Source organism: Eucyclogobius newberryi, unplaced genomic scaffold (assembly GCF_026437365.1).
Source record: "Eucyclogobius newberryi isolate DKJ021-1_F unplaced genomic scaffold, fEucNew1.0.hap1 SCAF_235, whole genome shotgun sequence".
NCBI classification, from domain to species: Eukaryota; Metazoa; Chordata; class Actinopteri; order Gobiiformes; family Gobiidae; genus Eucyclogobius; species Eucyclogobius newberryi.
The window spans coordinates 10,001-29,625 of NW_027315874.1; the positions used below are offsets into that span (position 1 = coordinate 10,001).

The window sequence follows — 19,625 nt, forward strand, 5'->3', positions numbered from 1 at the left end:
GTGGCTCTCTTTAGTCCCACTATGTGGCTCTCTTTAGTCTCACTATGTGGCTCTTTAGTCTCACTATGTGGCTCTTTAGTCTCACTATGTGGCTCTTTAGTCTCACTATGTGGCTCTTTAGTCTCACTATGTGGCTCTCTTTAGTCTCACTATGTGGCTCTCTTTAGTCTCACTATGTGGCTCTTTAGTCTCACTATGTGGCTCTTTAGTCTCACTATGTGGCTCTTTAGTCTCACTATGTGGCTCTCTTTAGTCTCACTATGTGGCTCTTTAGTCTCACTATGTGGCTCTTTAGTTATGTGTCTCTCTTTAGTCTCACTATGTGGCTCTTTAGTCTCACTATGTGGCTCTTTAGTCTCACTATGTGGCTCTTTAGTCTCACTATGTGGCTCTCTTTAGTCTCACTATGTGGCTCTTTAGTCTCACTATGTGGCTCTTTAGTCTCACTATGTGGCTCTCTTTAGTCTCACTATGTGGCTCTTTAGTCTCACTATGTGGCTCTTTAGTCTCACTATGTGGCTCTTTAGTCTCACTATGTGGCTCTCTTTAGTCTCACTATGTGGCTCTTTAGTCTCACTATGTGGCTCTCTTTAGTCTCACTATGTGGCTCTTTAGTCTCACTATGTGGCTCTCTTTAGTCTCACTATGTGGCTCTCTTTAGTCTCACTATGTGGCTCTTTAGTCTCACTATGTGGCTCTTTAGTCTCACTATGTGGCTCTTTAGTCTCACTATGTGGCTCTCTTTAGTCTCACTATGTGGCTCTTTAGTCTCACTATGTGGCTCTTTAGTCTCACTATGTGGCTCTTTAGTCTCACTATGTGGCTCTCTTTAGTCTCACTATGTGGCTCTTTAGTCTCACTATGTGGCTCTTTATTCTCACTATGTGGCTCTCTTTAGTCTCACTATGTGGCTCTTTAGTCTCACTATGTGGCTCTTTAGTCTCACTATGTGGCTCTTTAGTCTCACTATGTGGCTCTCTTTAGTCTCACTATGTGGCTCTTTAGTCTCACTATGTGGCTCTCTTTAGTCTCACTATGTGGCTCTTTAGTCTCACTATGTGGCTCTCTTTAGTCTCACTATGTGGCTCTTTAGTCTCACTATGTGGCTCTTTAGTCTCACTATGTGGCTCTTTAGTCTCACTATGTGGCTCTTTAGTCTCACTATGTGGCTCTCTTTAGTCTCACTATGTGGCTCTTTAGTCTCACTATGTGGCTCTCTTTAGTCTCACTATGTGGCTCTTTAGTCTCACTATGTGGCTCTCTTTAGTCTCACTATGTGGCTCTCTTTAGTCTCACTATGTGGCTCTTTAGTCCCACTATGTGGCTCTTTAGTCTCACTATGTGGCTCTCTTTAGTCTCACTATGTGGCTCTTTAGTCTCACTATGTGGCTCTTTAGTCTCACTATGTGGCTCTTTAGTCTCACTATGTGGCTCTTTAGTCTCACTATGTTGCTCTTTAGTCTCACTTTGTGGCTCTTTAGTCTCACTATGTGGCTCTTTAGTCTCACTATGTGGCTCTTTAGTCTCACTATGTGGCTCTTTAGTCTCACTATGTGGCTCTCTTTAGTCTCACTATGTGGCTCTTTAGTCTCACTATGTGGCTCTCTTTAGTCTCACTATGTGGCTCTCTTTAGTCTCACTATGTGGCTCTTTAGTCTCACTATGTGGCTCTCTTTAGTCTCACTATGTGACTCTTTAGTCTCACTATGTGGCTCTTTAGTCTCACTATGTGGCTCTTTAGTCTCACTATGTGGCTCTTTAGTCTCACTATGTGGCTCTTTAGTCTCACTTTGTGGCTCTTTAGTCTCACTATGTGGCTCTTTAGTCTCACTATGTGGCTCTTTAGTCTCACTATGTGGCTCTTTAGTCTCACTATGTGGCTCTTTAGTCTCACTTTGTGGCTCTTTAGTCTCACTATGTGGCTCTTTAGTCTCACTATGTGGCTCTTTAGTCTCACTTTGTGGCTCTTTAGTCTCACTATGTGGCTCTTTAGTCTCACTATATGGCTCTCTTTAGTCTCACTATGTGGCTCTTTAGTCTCACTATGTGGCTCTCTTTAGTCTCACTATGTGGCTCTTTAGTCTCACTATGTGGCTCTCTTTAGTCTCACTATGTGGCTCTTTAGTCTCACTATGTGGCTCTTAAGTCTCACTATGTGGCTCTTTAGTCTCACTATGTGGCTCTTTAGTCTCACTATGTGGCTCTTTAGTCTCACTATGTGGCTCTTTAGTCTCACTATGTGGCTCTTTAGTCTCACTTTGTGGCTCTTTAGTCTCACTATGTGGCTCTTTAGTCTCACTATGTGGCTCTTTAGTCTCACTTTGTGGCTCTTTAGTCTCACTATGTGGCTCTTTAGTCTCACTATATGGCTCTCTTTAGTCTCACTATGTGGCTCTTTAGTCTCACTATGTGGCTCTCTTTAGTCTCACTATGTGGCTCTTTAGTCTCACTATGTGGCTCTCTTTAGTCTCACTATGTGGCTCTTTAGTCTCACTATGTGGCTCTTTAGTCTCACTTTGTGGCTCTTTAGTCTCACTATGTGGCTCTTTAGTCTCACTATATGGCTCTCTTTAGTCTCACTATGTGGCTCTTTAGTCTCACTATGTGGCTCTCTTTAGTCTCACTATGTGGCTCTCTTTAGTCTCACTATGTGGCTCTCTTTAGTCTCACTATGTGGCTCTTTAGTCTCACTATGTGGCTCTTTAGTCTCACTATGTGGCTCTCTTTAGTCTCACTATGTGGCTCTCTTTAGTCTCACTATGTGGCTCTTTAGTCTCACTATGTGGCTCTTTAGTCTCACTATGTGGCTCTTTAGTCTCACTATGTGGCTCTCTTTAGTCTCACTATGTGGCTCTCTTTAGTCTCACTATGTGGCTCTTTAGTCTCACTATGTGGCTCTTTAGTCTCACTATGTGGCTCTCTTTAGTCTCACTATGTGGCTCTCTTTAGTCTCACTATGTGGCTCTTTAGTCTCACTATGTGGCTCTCTTTAGTCTCACTATGTGGCTCTTTAGTCTCACTATGTGGCTCTTTAGTCTCACTATGTGGCTCTCTTTAGTCTCACTATGTGGCTCTTTAGTCTCACTATGTGGCTCTCTTTAGTCTCACTATGTGGCTCTTTAGTCTCACTATGTGGCTCTTTAGTCTCACTATGTGGCTCTTTAGTCTCACTATGTGGCTCTCTTTAGTCTCACTATGTGGCTCTTTAGTCTCACTATGTGGCTCTTTATTCTCACTATGTGGCTCTCTTTAGTCTCACTATGTGGCTCTTTAGTCTCACTATGTGGCTCTTTAGTCTCACTATGTGGCTCTTTAGTCTCACTATGTGGCTCTCTTTAGTCTCACTATGTGGCTCTTTAGTCTCACTATGTGGCTCTCTTTAGTCTCACTATGTGGCTCTTTAGTCTCACTATGTGGCTCTTTAGTCTCACTATATGGCTCTCTTTAGTCTCACTATGTGGCTCTCTTTAGTCTCACTATGTGGCTCTTTAGTCTCACTATGTGGCTCTCTTTAGTCTCACTATGTGGCTCTCTTTAGTCTCACTATGTGGCTCTTTAGTCTCACTATGTGGCTCTCTTTAGTCTCACTATGTGGCTCTTTAGTCTCACTATGTGGCTCTTTAGTCTCACTATGTGGCTCTCTTTAGTCTCACTATGTGGCTCTTTAGTCTCACTATGTGGCTCTTTATTCTCACTATGTGGCTCTCTTTAGTCTCACTATGTGGCTCTTTAGTCTCACTATGTGGCTCTTTAGTCTCACTATGTGGCTCTTTAGTCTCACTATGTGGCTCTCTTTAGTCTCACTATGTGGCTCTTTAGTCTCACTATGTGGCTCTCTTTAGTCTCACTATGTGGCTCTTTAGTCTCACTATGTGGCTCTTTAGTCTCACTATATGGCTCTCTTTAGTCTCACTATGTGGCTCTTTAGTCTCACTATGTGGCTCTCTTTAGTCTCACTATGTGGCTCTTTAGTCTCACTATGTGGCTCTTTAGTCTCACTATGTGGCTCTTTAGTCTCACTATGTGGCTCTTTAGTCTCACTATGTGGCTCTCTAGTCTCACTATGTGGCTCTTTAGTCTCACTATGTGGCTCTTTAGTCTCACTATGTGGCTCTTTAGTCTCACTATGTGGCTCTTTAGTCTCACTATGTGGCTCTCTTTAGTCTCACTATGTGGCTCTCTTTAGTCTCACTATGTGGCTCTTTAGTCTCACTATGTGGCTCTCTTTAGTCTCACTATGTGGCTCTCTTTAGTCTCACTATGTGGCTCTTTAGTCTCACTATGTGGCTCTCTTTAGTCTCACTATGTGGCTCTCTTTAGTCTCACTATGTGGCTCTTTAGTCTCACTATGTGGCTCTCTTTAGTCTCACTATGTGGCTCTCTTTAGTCTCACTATGTGGCTCTTTAGTCTCACTATGTGGCTCTCTTTAGTCTCACTATGTGCCTCTCTTTAGTCTCACTATGTGGCTCTTTAGTCTCACTATGTGGCTCTCTTTAGTCTCACTTTGTGGCTCTTTAGTCTCACTATGTGGCTCTTTAGTCTCACTATGTGGCTCTCTTTAGTCTCACTATGTGGCTCTTTAGTCTCACTATGTGGCTCTCTTTAGTCTCACTATGTGGCTCTTTAGTCTCACTATGTGGCTCTCTTTAGTCTCACTATGTGGCTCTTTAGTCTCACTATGTGGCTCTCTTTAGTCTCACTATGTGGCTCTTTAGTCTCACTATGTGGCTCTTTAGTCTCACTATGTGGCTCTTTAGTCTCACTATGTGGCTCTTTAGTCTCACTATGTGGCTCTTTAGTCTCACTTTGTGGCTCCTATACTTTATTGTCTGAAATAGTTCAAATCTCCAAACGCTCCTTGTCTCCTCGTCTCCTCACTCCTTGTCTCCTTGTCTCCTCATTCCTCATCTCTTCACTCCTTGTCTCCTCACTCCTTGTCTCTTTTTCTCCTCACTCCTCGTCTCCTCACTCCTTGTCTCCTCACTCCTCTTCTCCTCACTCCTTGTCTCCTCGTCTCTTCCCGACTCGTCTCCTCACTCCTTGTCTCCTCACTCCTTTTCTCCTTGTCTCTTCCCTCCTTGTCTCATTGTCTCCTCACTCCTTTTCTCCTCGTCTCTTCCCTCCTTCCCTCCTTGCCTCCTTGTTTCCTGGTCTCCTCACTCCTTGTCTCCTTGTCTCCTCACTCCTTGCATCCTCTTCTCCTGGTCTCCTAACTCATTGTCTCCTTGTCTCCTTGTCTCCTTGTCTCCTTGTCTCCCTGTCTCCTCACTCCTCCACTCCTCCACTCCTCATCTCCTCACTCCTTGTCTCCTTGTCTCCTCATCTCCTGGTCTCCTCACTCCTTGTTTCCTCTGACCTTGAATGACCTCATTTGTTTTTATCATCTAGTTTCTCATCGTGTGCTTTGCTGCCCCCGGCTCTGCAACACGCCCAGACACACCTCCTCTTTCCTCTTTCCTCTGTCTCTGTCTCTTAAGGAGCAATAATAAACTCACACAGATGTTGGACCGCACAGTTACTGATGATGATTAGGTGAAGAAGATCACTTGGTTTAGACCTGGTTTAGACCTGGTTTAGTCCTGGTTTAGACCTGGTTTAGACCTGGTTTAGACCTGGTTTAGACCTGGTTTAGTCCTGGTTTAGACCTGGTTTAGTCCTGGTTTAGTCCTGGTTTAGACCTGGTTTAGACCTGGTTTAGACCTGGTTTAGTCCTGGTTTAGTCCTGGTTTAGACCTGGTTTAGTCCTGGTTTAGTCCTGGTTTAGTCCTGGTTTAGACCTGGTTTAGTCCTGGTTTAGTCCTGGTTTAGACCTGGTTTAGACCTGGTTTAGACCTGGTTTAGTCCTGGTTTAGTCCTGGTTTAGACCTGGTTTAGTCCTGGTTTAGTCCTGGTCTAGTCCTGGTTTAGACCTGGTTTAGACCTGGTTTAGACCTGGTTTAGACCTGGTTTAGTCCTGGTTTAGTCCTGGTTTAGACCTGGTTTAGTCCTGGTTTAGTCCTGGTTTAGTCCTGGTTTAGACCTGGTTTAGACCTGGTTTGGACCTGGTTTAGGCAAGGCAAGGCAAGTTTATTTGTGTCGCACATTTCATACACAAGGCAATTCAAAGCTTCACAGCAGGAAAAATGCATCAAATCACAAAGAAATTACAGAAACAGAAATACAATAAAATTAACTAAATTAAAAATTATCAATCCAACTGATTGTCTAAACTAATAAAATCACAAACAAAAGAGAAGAGTGCAAAGAAAAAATCCTTTCAGTCACATGCACAGCTAAACAAAACTGTTTTTAGCTTTAGATTTGAACATTGTCAGAGTAGAAGCCTGTCTCACATCTTCAGGAAGACTGTTCCAGATTTTAGCTGCATAAAACTGAAACGCAGATTCACCATGTTTAGTCCTGACTCTGGCACCAGCAGGAGGCCGATCCATGTTTAGTCCTGACTCTGGCACCAGCAGGAGGCCGGTCCATGTTTAGTCCTGACTCTGGCACCAGCAGGAGGCCGGTCCATGTTTAGTCCTGACTCTGGCACCAGCAGGAGGCCGGTCCATGTTTAGTCCTGACTCTGGCACCAGCAGGAGGCCAGTACATGTTTAGTCCTGACTCTGGCACCAGCAGGAGGCCGCTCCATGTTTAGTCCTGACTCTGGCACCAGCAGGAGGCCGCTCCATGTTTAGTACTGACTCTGGCACCAGCAGGAGGCCGGTCCATGTTTAGTCCTGACTCTGGGCACCCGCAGGAGGCCGGTCCATGTTTAGTCCTGACTCTGGCACCAGCAGGAGGCCGGTCCCTGAGGTCCTCAGAGTCCGAGATGGTTCATATGGCACTAACATATCCAAGATGTACTTTGGTGCTAGGCCATGGAGAGACTTGTACACAAGCAGAGCTGCTTTAAAGTCTCTTCTCTGAGCCACAGGGGGCAGTGCAGAGACCTGAGAACAGGACTAATGTGATGCTACTTCCTGGTTCTAGTCAGGAATAATGTGATGGTGCTTCCTGGTTCTAGTCAGGACCCGAGCAGCAGCGTTCTGGATGTACTGCAGCTGTTTTACAGCTCGTTTGGAGAGACCAGTGAGCGGCCGTTACAGTAGTCTAATCTACTTGAGACAAACGCGTGGATAAGTCTCTCTAAATCTGGTTATGACACTATATTTTTGATTTTGGCAATGTTTTTTAGATGGTAAAAAGCTGCTGATGTTATTGATTTGACGTGGCTATTAAAGTTCAAGTCTGAGTCCATTATTACCCCCAGATTTCTAATTTGGTTTGTAGGTTTTAGAGCGAGACTCTGGAGGTGACGCTAACACTTTCTCTTTGTTTCTGTGGGCCAAAAACGATTATTTCAGTCTTGTCTGAGTTCAGCTGGAGAAAGTTGTTTTGCATCCACAAACTGATCTGTTGGATGCAGTGACAGAGTGAATCTACTGGTCCATAGTCACCTGCCGATAGTGAAACATAGATCTGACTCGTCTGCATCATTGTGATAGGACACATTTTCACTGCGTATCAGCTGACCTAACGGCAGCATGTAGAGGTTGAACAGAAGGGGACCCAGGACTGACCCTTGGGGCACTCCACAGGTCAGGGTCATGTGGTCTGAGACACAGCTACCAATTTCAACAAAGTACTTCCTGTCTTCCAGATAGGACCTTAACCAGTTTAGGGCAGTGCCAGTGATGCCCACCCAGTCCTCTAGTCTCTGTAAGAGGATCCCATGATCGACAGTGTCAAAAGCAGCACTCAGATCTAACAGAATTAAGACTGAGGCTTTGCCCGTGTCAGTGTTCAGGCGGATGTCATTTGTCACCTTGACAAGAGCAGTCTCAGAGCTGTGATGAGGTCTAAAACCTGACTGAAAAACATCAAATGAGTTGTTTATTAAGAGGAAATCTCTGAGCTGTTGTAAACAACCTTTTCAAGGACTTTGCCCCAAAATGTCAGATTAGAGATGGGCCGGTAATGACTCAGTACTGCGGCATCAAGACTGCTCTTCTTTAGGAGAGGCTTTATGACCGCAGTTTTCAAAGACATTGGGAATGTTCCAGATTGAAGCGACATGTTAACTATGTGAATGATGGTGCTAACAAACTGTTCAGCACAGACTTTAGAAATCTGGTGGGTAATACATCAAGGCAGCATGTAGATGAACTCAGACTGGTGATGATCTCATGGACAGTTTTGTCAGTTACTGGTGCAAAGTGAGTGAGCTCTAAGTGTCTTTGTGGTTTTAGGGTAATTTTTTGCATTGTGGGATTTATAGCATTTTTAATGCCCTGAACTTTGTCATTAAAGAATAATGCAAACTCATTACACTTGGATGTGGAAATGAGTTCTAACGGCAGCTGAGCTGGAGGGTTTGTTAATCTGTTTACTGTGGCAAACAGGACACGCGAGTTGTTACTGCAGCTTCCAATTATTTCAGAAAAATATCTTTCCCTAGTTCTACATAAGATTAGGTTGTACATGTTCAGCTTCTCTTTGTAAATCTCTTTTTGAACCTGGAGCTTTGACTTGCGCCATTTCCGTCCGGCCCTGCGGCACTCCCTTTTCTGTGCCCTGACCCAATCATCATTTCTCCACGGCGCCTTCTGCTTATTTTTAACCATTTTAGCCTTTATAGGGGCGATGGTGTCCAGAACATTCAAAACACTAGATGTAACAGAGTTCAACAAATCATTTACATTAGAACATGAGACATTTTCAAAGTTTATCATTTCCATAAACAGTGCACCTGTGCCATCACTTATGTGTCTCCTCTGAACAACTGCAGGACCAACCGGAGGTTTGGGAGAAACAGACAGGTCAAAGAAGACACAGAAATGATCAGACAGAGCAACATCGATCACATTAACATTTGAAATATTTACCCCCTTTGTAATTATGAGATCTAGAGTGTGTCCTTTGCTGTGGGTGGGGCCTCTCACATGTTGAGTAAGACTGAAGGTTTCAAGGACAGCATCAAGCTCTTTAGCGTTTCTGTCACAAATATTATCAACATGCACATTGAAATCACCTGTAATGACCAAACCATCAAAGTCTGTGCATATGACTGAAAGCATCTCAGTAAAATCATCAATAAAACTTTGGCAGTGCTGGGGAGGCTTGTATAAAACAATGAAGAGAATGGATGGAGACCGTTTTAGCTCCATTTTAAAGGATACATACTCAAATGATGAAAACACCCCAAAAGACAACCTGCGGGTCATTATTTCATCTCTAAAGACAGCACAGACTCCACCCCCTTTTTTGTTTTCTCGTGTTTCAGATTCAAACTTAAAGTTGGGTGGAGCAGATTCTATCAGAACTACATTTCCTGTGTTTTTGTCAAGCCATGTTTCAGTTAAAAACATAAAATCAAGATTATAAGAAGAAATAAAATTATTAATTAAGAGAGATTTGTTACATAAGGATCTGACATTTAGCACAGCAAGTTTCAGACTAGTTTCAGTGAGACTGGGCTTTATCTTTTCACAGGGAATATGAATCACATTTCTCAGATTGGGCCTGACTCCCATTTTGTTTTTCCATCTCTGTGATGATGTGACTACAGAAATAGCACTAGGGGGGGCTCTTTTTACATAGGGCCCCGGGTTGGTTTGATTTTTAATGTGACAATAAGTCCCGGCAACGCTGAGACCCAGTGCATCCTAGCTATGGGAGATACCAGGTGAAAGGCGAGGTTGGATGGGTGGTGGGGCTTTTGTAGCCATGGAGAGTTTGGGACCAGGTGAGAGGCGACGGGAGATGGGTGGTGGGGCTTTTGTTGGTGTAGTCGGTACTGGCATAGCCCTTGCTATATTGGGCTTGAGTGGAGCCATCTTAATGCCTGATTTGATCAGACTTTCAAAATGGCTGGGAAGGCCCATGGGTGAGAGTGGAGATGAGAAGGAGAATGATGAATCTTTAGTGGGAGTAGATGTTGCAGGGGGAACCCAGGGCTGGTGTGAAGGCAGGGGCGATGACAGGGATGTTGTTGGGCTTGTCACAGATGGGTCCAAGGCCTTTGAAGACTGTTCCTTTGCTGGAGGCGGTGGAGGTGAATGTGGAGCAGCTGGAGCTGAATCCTTTGCTGGTGGTGGTGGAGCAGCTGCTGATGAATCCTTTGGTGGAGGCTGAGGTTGTGGTGAAACATTGGCTCGGTCTCTGGCTGAGGGAGCAGGAATTCTTCTCTCATTCCTCTCTTCTCTAACTATCTGCTCAGGACCCTGTCCAGGCCCAGTCCAATGCCTCAGAGCGTGGAGCAGGTTCTCTGTCAGCACCCTCACTCCACCTCTGCATAGGTGGGGGCCATTTCTCTTAAACAGGTCCTCTCGTTTCCAGAATAGATAGAAGTTCTCAATGTAGTGTAGTCCTCTCGGGGAACACTCTTTGGACAGCCATGTGTTCAGCTGAAGAAGCCGGCTAAACTTGTTTATCCTCCTGTCGAGGTTTGGAGAGAGTTTAGTCCTGGTTTAGTCCTGGTTTAGTCCTGGTTTAGTCCTGGTTTAGTCCTGGTTTAGACCTGGTTTAGACCTGGTTTAGACCTGGTTTAGTCCTGGTTTAGTCCTGGTTTAGTCCTGGTTTAGTCCTGGTTTAGACCTGGTTTGGACCTGGTTTAGTCTTGGTTTAGTCCTGGTTTAGTCCTGGTTTAGTCCTGGTTTAGTCCTGGTTTAGTCCTGGTTTAGACCTGGTTTGGACCTGGTTTAGTCCTGGTTTAGTCCTGGTTTAGTCCTGGTTTAGTCCTGGTTTAGTCCTCTTCTCTTTAGCTCATTAGATCGTGTTGTTTGTGTTGAATATTCTCATATCGTTGTTTTCGCTCTGGATCTTTTTCACGCTGAGTCTCCCGTCGAGCTCAACTATTGGATTTATGAAACTGTATGTGTGTGTGTGTGTGTGTGTCTGTGTGTGTGTGTCTGTGTGTGTGTGGGTGTGTCTGTGTGTGTGTGTCTGTGTGTGTGTGTCTCTGTGTGTGTGTGTGTGTCTGTGTGTGTGTGTGTGTGTGTTTGTGTCTGTGTGTGTGTGTCTGTGTGAGTGTGTGTGTGTCTGTTAGTGTGTGTGTGTCTGTGTGTGTGTGTCTGTGTGTGTTTGTGTCTGTGTGTGTGTGTCTGTGTGTGTGTGTCTGTGTGTGTTTGTGTCTGTGTGTGTCTGTGTCTGTGTGTGTCTGTGTGTGTGTGTGTGTGTGTGTGTGTCTGTGTGTGTGTGTGTCTGTGTCTGTGTGTGTGTGTCTGTGTGTGTGTGTGTGTGTCTGTGTGTCTGTCTGTGTGTGTGTGTGTGTGTGTTTGTGTATGTTTAATAAATACTGTTAAAATGCAGGTTTTTGAGACGTTTCACAGTTTGATCATGTGACATCATCAAACCTCTGAAACGTTCCTGCTCCTCGAGAACAGACCTGAGTTCTGTGAGAATCATGTGCCCAACGTCGATATAAAGACTTTCAACCATAATGAGAATCTACCTCTGCTCCACCTGAAGCTGCAAATCAGGTCAAATCAGGTCAAATCAGGTCAAATCAGGTCAAATCAGATCAAATCAGGTCAAATCAGGTCAAATCATTTACTGTGTTGGTCGATGATAACTTTACCGTGTTGGTCGATGATAACTTTACCGTGTTGGTCGATGATAACTTTACCGTGTTGGTCGTGGATAACTTTACCGTGTTGGTCGTGGATAACGTTACGGTGTTGGTCGTGGATAACGTTACGGTGTTGGTCAATGATAACGTTACCGTGTTGGTCGTGGATAACTTTACCGTGTTGGTCGATGATCACGTTACCATGTTGGTCGTGGATAACTTTACCGTGTTGGTCGTGGATAACTTTACCGTGTTGGTTGTGGATAACGTTACCGTGTTGGTCGATGATAACATTACCGTGTTGGTCGTGGATAACTTTACCGTGTTGGTCGTGGATAACTTTACCGTGTTGGTCGATGATAACGTTACCGTGTTGGTCGATGATAACGTTACCGTGTTGGTCGATGATAACGTTACCGTGTTGGTCGTGGATAACTTTACCGTGTTGGTCGTGGATAACGTTACCGTGTTGGTCGATGATAACGTTACCGTGTTGGTCGTGGATAACTTTACCGTGTTGGTCGTGGATAACTTTACCGTGTTGGTCGATGATAACGTTACCGTGTTGGTCGTGGATAACGTTACCGTGTTGGTCGTGGATAACGTTACCGTGTTGGTCGTGGATAACGTTACCGTGTTGGTCGTGGATAACTTTACCGTGTTGGTCGTGGATTACGTTACCGTGTTGGTCGTGGATAACTTTACTGTGTTGGTCGTGGATAACTTTACCGTGTTGGTCGTGGATAACTTTACCGTGTTGGTCGTGGATAACTTTACCGTGTTGGTTGTGGATAACGTTACCGTGTTGGTCGTGGATAACTTTACCGTGTTGGTCTTGGATAACGTTACCGTGTTGGTCGATGATAACGTTACCGTGTTGGTCGTGGATAACTTTACCGTGTTGGTCGATGATAACGTTACCGTGTTGGTCGTGGATAACTTTACCGTGTTGGTCGATGATAACGTTACCGTGTTGGTCGTGGATAACTTTACCGTGTTGGTCGATGATAACGTTACCGTGTTGGTCGTGGATAACTTTACCGTGTTGGTCGATGATTACGTTACCGTGTTGGTCGTGGATAACTTTACCGTGTTGGTCGATGATAACGTTACCGTGTTGGTCGATGATAACGTTACCGTGTTGGTCGTGGATAACGTTACTGTGTTGGTCGTGGATAACTTTACCGTGTTGGTCGTGGATAACGTTACCGTGTTGGTCGTGGATAACGTTACCGTGTTGGTCGTGGATAACGTTACCGTGTTGGTCGTGGATTACGTTACCGTGTTGGTCGTGGATTACGTTACCGTGTTGGTCGTGGATAACTTTACCTTGTTGGTCGTGGATAACTTTACCGTGTTGGTCGTGGATAACGTTACCGTGTTGGTCGTGGATAACTTTACCGTGTTGGTTGTGGATAACGTTACCGTGTTAGTCGATGATAACTTTACCGTGTTGGTCGTGGATAACTTTACCGTGTTGGTCGTGGATAACGTTACTGTGTTGGTCGTGGATAACGTTACCGTGTTGGTCGTGGATAACTTTACCGTGTTGGTCGTGGATAACGTTACCGTGTTGGTCGTGGATAACGTTACCGTGTTGGTCATGGATAACTTTACTGTGTTGGTCGTGGATAACGTTACCGTGTTGGTCGATCATAACGTTACCGTGTTGGTCGTGGATAATTTTACCGTGTTGGTCGTGGATAACGTTACCGTGTTGGTCGATGATAACGTTGCCGTGTTGGTCGTGGATAACGTTACCGTGTTGGTCGTGGATAACTTTACCGTGTTGGTCATGGATAACGTTACCGTGTTGGTCGATCATAACGTTACCGTGTTGGTCGTGGATAATTTTACCGTGTTGGTCGTGGATAACGTTACCGTGTTGGTCGATGATAACGTTGCCGTGTTGGTCGTGGATAACGTTACCGTGTTGGTCGTGGATAACTTTACCGTGTTGGTCATGGATAACGTTACCGTGTTGGTCGATCATAACGTTACCGTGTTGGTCGTGGATAATTTTATCGTGTTGGTCGTGGATAACGTTACCGTGTTGGTCAATGATAACGTTGCCGTGTTGGTCGTGGATAACGTTACCGTGTTGGTCGTGGATAACTTTACTGTGTTGGTCGTGGATAACTTTACCGTGTTGGTCGTGGATAACTTTACCGTGTTGGTCGATCATAACGTTACCGTGTTGGTCGTGGATAATTTTACCGTGTTGGTCGTGGATAACGTTACCGTGTTGGTCGATGATAGCGTTGCCGTGTTGGTCGTGGATAACGTTACCGTGTTGGTCGTGGATAACTTTACCGTGTTGGTCGTGGATAACGTTACCGTGTTGGTCGTGGATAACGTTGCCGTGTTGGTCGTGGATAACGTTACCGTGTTGGTCGTGGATAACGTTACCGTGTTGGTCGATGATAACGTTGCCGTGTTGGTCGTGGATAACGTTACCGTGTTGGTCGATGATAACTTTACCGTGTTGGTCGATGATAACGTTACCGTGTTGGTCGATGATAACGTTGCCGTGTTGGTCGTGGATAACGTTACTGTGTTGGTCGTGGATTACGTTACCGTGTTGGTCGTGGATAACGTTACCGTGTTGGTCGATGATAACGTTACCGTGTTGGTCGATGATAACGTTGCCGTGTTGGTCGTGGATAACGTTACTGTGTTGGTCGTGGATTACGTTACCGTGTTGGTCGTGGATAACTTTACCGTGTTGGTCGTGGATAACTTTACCGTGTTGGTCGTGGATAACTTTACCGTGTTGGTCGTGGATAACTTTACCGTGTTGGTCGATGATAACTTTACCGTGTTGGTCGTGGATAACTTTACCGTGTTGGTCGATGATAACGTTACCGTGTTGGTCGTGGATAACTTTACCGTGTTGGTCGTGGATAACTTTACCGTGTTGGTCGTGGATAACTTTACTGTGTTGGTCGTGGATAACTTTACCGTGTTGGTCGATGATAACGTTACCGTGTTGGTCGATGATAACGTTGCCGTGTTGGTCGTGGATAACGTTACCGTGTTGGTCGTGGATAACTTTACCGTGTTGGTCGATGATAACGTTACCGTGTTGGTCGATGATAACGTTGCCGTGTTGGTCGTGGATAACGTTACTGTGTTGGTCGTGGATTACGTTACCGTGTTGGTCGTGGATAACTTTACCGTGTTTGTCGTGGATAACTTTACCGTGTTGGTCGTGGATAACTTTACCGTGTTGGTCGTGGATAACTTTACCGTGTTGGTCGATGATAACTTTACCGTGTTGGTCGTGGATAACTTTACCGTGCTGGTCGTGGATAACTTTACCGTGTTGGTCGTGGATAACTTTACCGTGTTGGTCGATGATAACGTTACCGTGTTGGTCGTGGATAACTTTACCGTGTTGGTCGTGGATAACTTTACCGTGTTGGTCGATGATAACTTTACCGTGTTGGTCGTGGATAACTTTACTGTGTTGGTCGTGGATAACTTTACCGTGTTGGTCGATGATAACGTTACCGTGTTGGTCGATGATAACGTTACCGTGTTGGTCGTGGATAACTTTACCGTGTTGGTCGTGGATAACTTTACCGTGTTGGTCGTGGATAACTTTACCGTGTTGGTCGTGGAAAACTTTACCGTGTTGGTCGATGATAACTTTACCGTGTTGGTCGTGGATAACTTTACCGTGTTGGTCGATGATAACTTTACCGTGTTGGTCGTGGATAACTTTACCGTGTTGGTCGTGGATAACTTTACCGTGTTGGTCGTGGATAACTTTACCGTGTTGGTCGATGATAACTTTACCGTGTTGGTCGTGGATAACGTTACCGTGTTGGTCGTGGATAACTTTACCGTGTTGGTCGATGATAACGTTACCGTGTTGGTCGATGATAACGTTACCGTGTTGGTCGTGGATAACTTTACCGTGTTGGTCGTGGATAACTTTACCGTGTTGGTCGTGGATAACTTTACCGTGTTGGTCGTGGATAACTTTACCGTGTTGGTCGATGATAACGTTACCGTGTTGGTCGTGGATAACTTTACCGTGTTGGTCGATGATAATGTTACCGTGTTGGTCGATGATAACGTTACCGTGTTGGTCGATGATAACGTTACCGTGTTGGTCGATGATAACGTTACCGTGTTGGTCGTGGATAACTTTCCCGTGTTGGTCGATGATAACGTTACCGTGTTGGTCGATGATAACGTTACCGTGTTGGTCGATGATAACGTTACCGTGTTGGTCGATGATAACGTTACCGTGTTGGTCGATGATAACGTTACCGTGTTGGTCGATGATAACGTTACCGTGTTGGTCGATGATAACGTTACCGTGTTGGTCGTGCAGCTATTGTAAGTAAGTACAGAAGTCACAAAGTGCTTCACAAAACACAGAATAAAACAATAAAAACACAAAACTTTGAGTGAACAACACAAATAGAACAATAAAGAGTCAAATCAGTCCTAAAACAAGTGCGTTTAAAAGACTTGACTCAATAAAAGGTTTTAAGTTGAGCCTTAAAAGCAGTAACTGAGTCTTAGTCTTCTTTCTGGTCCATGCCCCCTCTTTCTGTTTCCAGCTCTTATTTTGGCGGTCTCCTGTGTCTCACCTGCAGACATTTTATTTTTAGCGGTTGTAATGATGATCTGTGCTCACCGTTTCCATGGAGACGCTTTATTTTGATAGTGAATATGGCTCAGACACATTTACACAGATCTGACACGGCATCTGCCTCAGTCCAGGCTTCAACCTGGACCTGGTTTTGGATTAAGACGTTCTTAAACTGTCGTTAAGAACCCACTTCTTTAGTCCTGGTTTAGCCCTGGTTTAGCCCTGGTTTAGCCCTGGTTTAGCCCTGGTTTAGCCCTCTTGTCTCTGTTACAGATGTGGGCCGGGCCGTGCTTCTTCCTCCAGTTCTTTCGTCTCGTCTTCTTCAGAATTTCAGAGGAAAATCCGACTTCACGTTTTTGGCCACGATTCAGCAGAAGTCGTCCACATCAGGAGTTCTTTTCTCCATCCGCCAGTCTGAGCAGAGGTGAGGGACACGGGCGGGACACGGGAGGGACACGGGCGGGACACGGGAGGGACACGGGCGGGACACGGGCGGGACACGGGCGGGACACGGGAAGGACACGGGCGGGACACGGCGGGACACGGGCGGGACACGGGCGGGACACGGGCGGGACACGGGCGGGACACGGGCGGGACACGGCGGGACACGGGCGGGACACGGGCGGGACACGGGCAAAACACGGGCGGGACACGGCGGGACACGGGCTGGACACGGGCGGGACAAGGGCGGGACACGGCGGGACACGGGCGGGACACGGCAGGACACGGGCGGGACACGGGCGGGACACGGGCGGGACACGGCGGGACACGGGCGGGACACGGGCGGGACACGGCGGGACACGGGCTGGACACGGGCGGGACAAGGGCGGGACACGGCGGGACACGGGCTGGACACGGGCGGGACAAGGGCGGGACACGGCGGGAAACGGGCGGGACACGGGCGGGACACGGGCGGGACACGGGCGGGACACGGGCGGGACACGGCGGGACACGGGCTGGACACGGGCGGGACAAGGGCGGGACACGGCGGGACACGGGAGGGACACGGGCGGGACACGGGCGGGACACGGCGGGACACGGGCGGGACACGGGAGGGACACGGGCGGGACACGGGAGGGACACGGGCGGGACACGGGCGGGACACGGGCGGGACACGGGAAGGACACGGGCGGGACACGGCGGGACACGGGCGGGACACGGGCGGGACACGGGCGGGACACGGGCGGGACACGGGCGGGACACGGCGGGACACGGGCGGGACACGGGCGGGACACGGGCAAAACACGGGCGGGACACGGCGGGACACGGGCTGGACACGGGCGGGACAAGGGCGGGACACGGCGGGACACGGGCGGGACACGGCAGGACACGGGCGGGACACGGGCGGGACACGGGCGGGACACGGCGGGACACGGGCGGGACACGGGCGGGACACGGCGGGACACGGGCTGGACACGGGCGGGACAAGGGCGGGACACGGCGGGACACGGGCTGGACACGGGCGGGACAAGGGCGGGACACGGCGGGAAACGGGCGGGACACGGGCGGGACACGGGCGGGACACGGGCGGGACACGGGCGGGACACGGCGGGACACGGGCTGGACACGGGCGGGACAAGGGCGGGACACGGCGGGACACGGGAGGGACACGGGCGGGACACGGGCGGGACACGGCGGGACACGGGCGGGACACGGGCGGGACACGGGCGGGACAAGGGCGGGACACGGGCGGGACAAGGGCGGGACACGGGCGGGACAAGGGCGGGACAGGGGCGTGACACGGGCGGAACAAGGGCGGCTGGGACGGGACAAGGGCGGCTAGAACTGGACGCGAGCGGGACAAGGGTGGTACACGGTCGGGTTAATGGCGGCTGGGACGGGCGGGCGGCTCAAACGGGACGCGGGCGGCTCAAACGGGACGCAAGCGGCTCAAACGGGACGCGGGCGGCTCAAACGGGACGCAAGCGGCTCAAACGGGACGCAGGCGGCTCAAACGGGACGCGGGCGGCTCAAACGGGACGCGGGCGGCTCAAACGGGACGCGGGCGGCTCAAACGGGACGCGGGCGGCTCAAACGGGACGCGGGCGGCTCAAACGGGACGCGGGCGGCTCAAACGGGACGCGGGCGGCTCGTGGCCCTCGTGTTTGGGTCCTGGACCGTCCCAGGTTCAGACTCGGGAGGTTTTGGTTCGTTTCACGCTTCACTTCAATTTGACCCATTTCAGTTTCAAAGACACAAACAAAAAGGAAAGAACCAAAGCAGAAAGAGGAACCAGAGGAACCAGAGGAACCAGAGGAACCAGAGGAACCAGAGGAACCAGAGGAACCAGAGCGACCAGAGGGACCAGAGGGACCAGAGGGACAAGAGGAACCAGAGCGTCCAGAGGGACCAGAGGGACCAGAGGGACCAGAGGGACAAGAGGAACCAGAGCGTCCAGAGGGACCAGAGGAACCAGAGGAACCAGAGGAACCAGAGGAACCAGAGGGACCAGAGGAACCAGAGGAACCAGAGGAACCAGAGGAACCAGAGCGACCAGAGGGACCAGAGGGACCAGAGGGACCAGAGGGACAAGAGGAACCAGAGGGACCAGAGGGACCAGAGCGACCAGAGGGACCAGAGGGACCAGAGGGACAAGAGGAACCAGAGCGTCCAGAGGGACCAGAGGAACCAGAGGAACCAGAGGAACCAGAGGGACCAGAGGAACCAGAGGAACCAGAGGAACCAGAGGGACCAGAGGGACCAGGGCGACCAGAGCGGCCAAAGGAACCAGAGGAACCAGAGGAACCAGAGGGACCAGAGGGACCAGAGGGACCAGAGGGACCAGAGGAACCAGAGGACCCAAAGGAACCAGAGGAACCAAAGGAACCAGAGGGACCAGAACGACCAGAGGAGCCAGAGGGACCAGAGGAACCAGAGGAACCAGAGCGACAAGAGGAGCCAGAGGAACCAGAAGAACCAGAGCGACCAAAGGAACCAGAGGAGCCAGAGGAAACTGAGGAACCAAAGGGGCCAGAGGAACCAAAGGAACCAGAGGAACCAGAGGGACCAGAGGAACCAGAGGGACCAGAACGACCAGAGGAACCAGAGGAACCAGAGGAACCAGAGGAGCCAGAGGAGCCAGAGGAACCAGAGGAACCAAAGGGACCAAAAGATACTCTACGCTACATTTCCTCATTCATAAAAAGAAAGTGGGTTCTCCAGGTTTGAGGAGGAGGAACTCTCTGATGTTCTGCACATTTATGAAACATCAGGCTCAGATGAACTCTCATAATGGAACTGTAAAGAACCAGCGTAATTAATGAGACAAGATTCATCAAATATTCACTTCTGTTTTGTCTCCTGGAAGAGCTAAACCGGGTCTAAACCAGGACTAAACCAGGTCTAAACCAGGTCTAAACCAGGTCTAAACCAGGTCTAAACCAGGTCTAAACCAGGTCTAAACCAGGACTAAACCAGGACTAAACCAGGTCTAAACCAGGTCTAAACCAGGACTAAACCAGGTC

General features: G+C 48.2%; 1 protein-coding gene across 1 annotated transcript in view; it reads left to right on the forward strand.

The window, feature by feature from the left end:
• Positions 1 to 16,434: 16,434 nt before the first annotated feature.
• LOC140372470 (protein kinase C-binding protein NELL1-like) overlaps positions 16,435 to 19,625 on the forward strand; it is a gene marked incomplete at both ends in the record, with an annotated part of 97,515 nt that continues 94,324 nt past the window's right edge. Inside the window, one exon of the mRNA XM_072459568.1 lies at positions 16,435 to 16,585. Coding sequence (XP_072315669.1) covers positions 16,435 to 16,585 — 151 coding nt within the window. The remainder of the gene's footprint in view (positions 16,586 to 19,625) is intronic.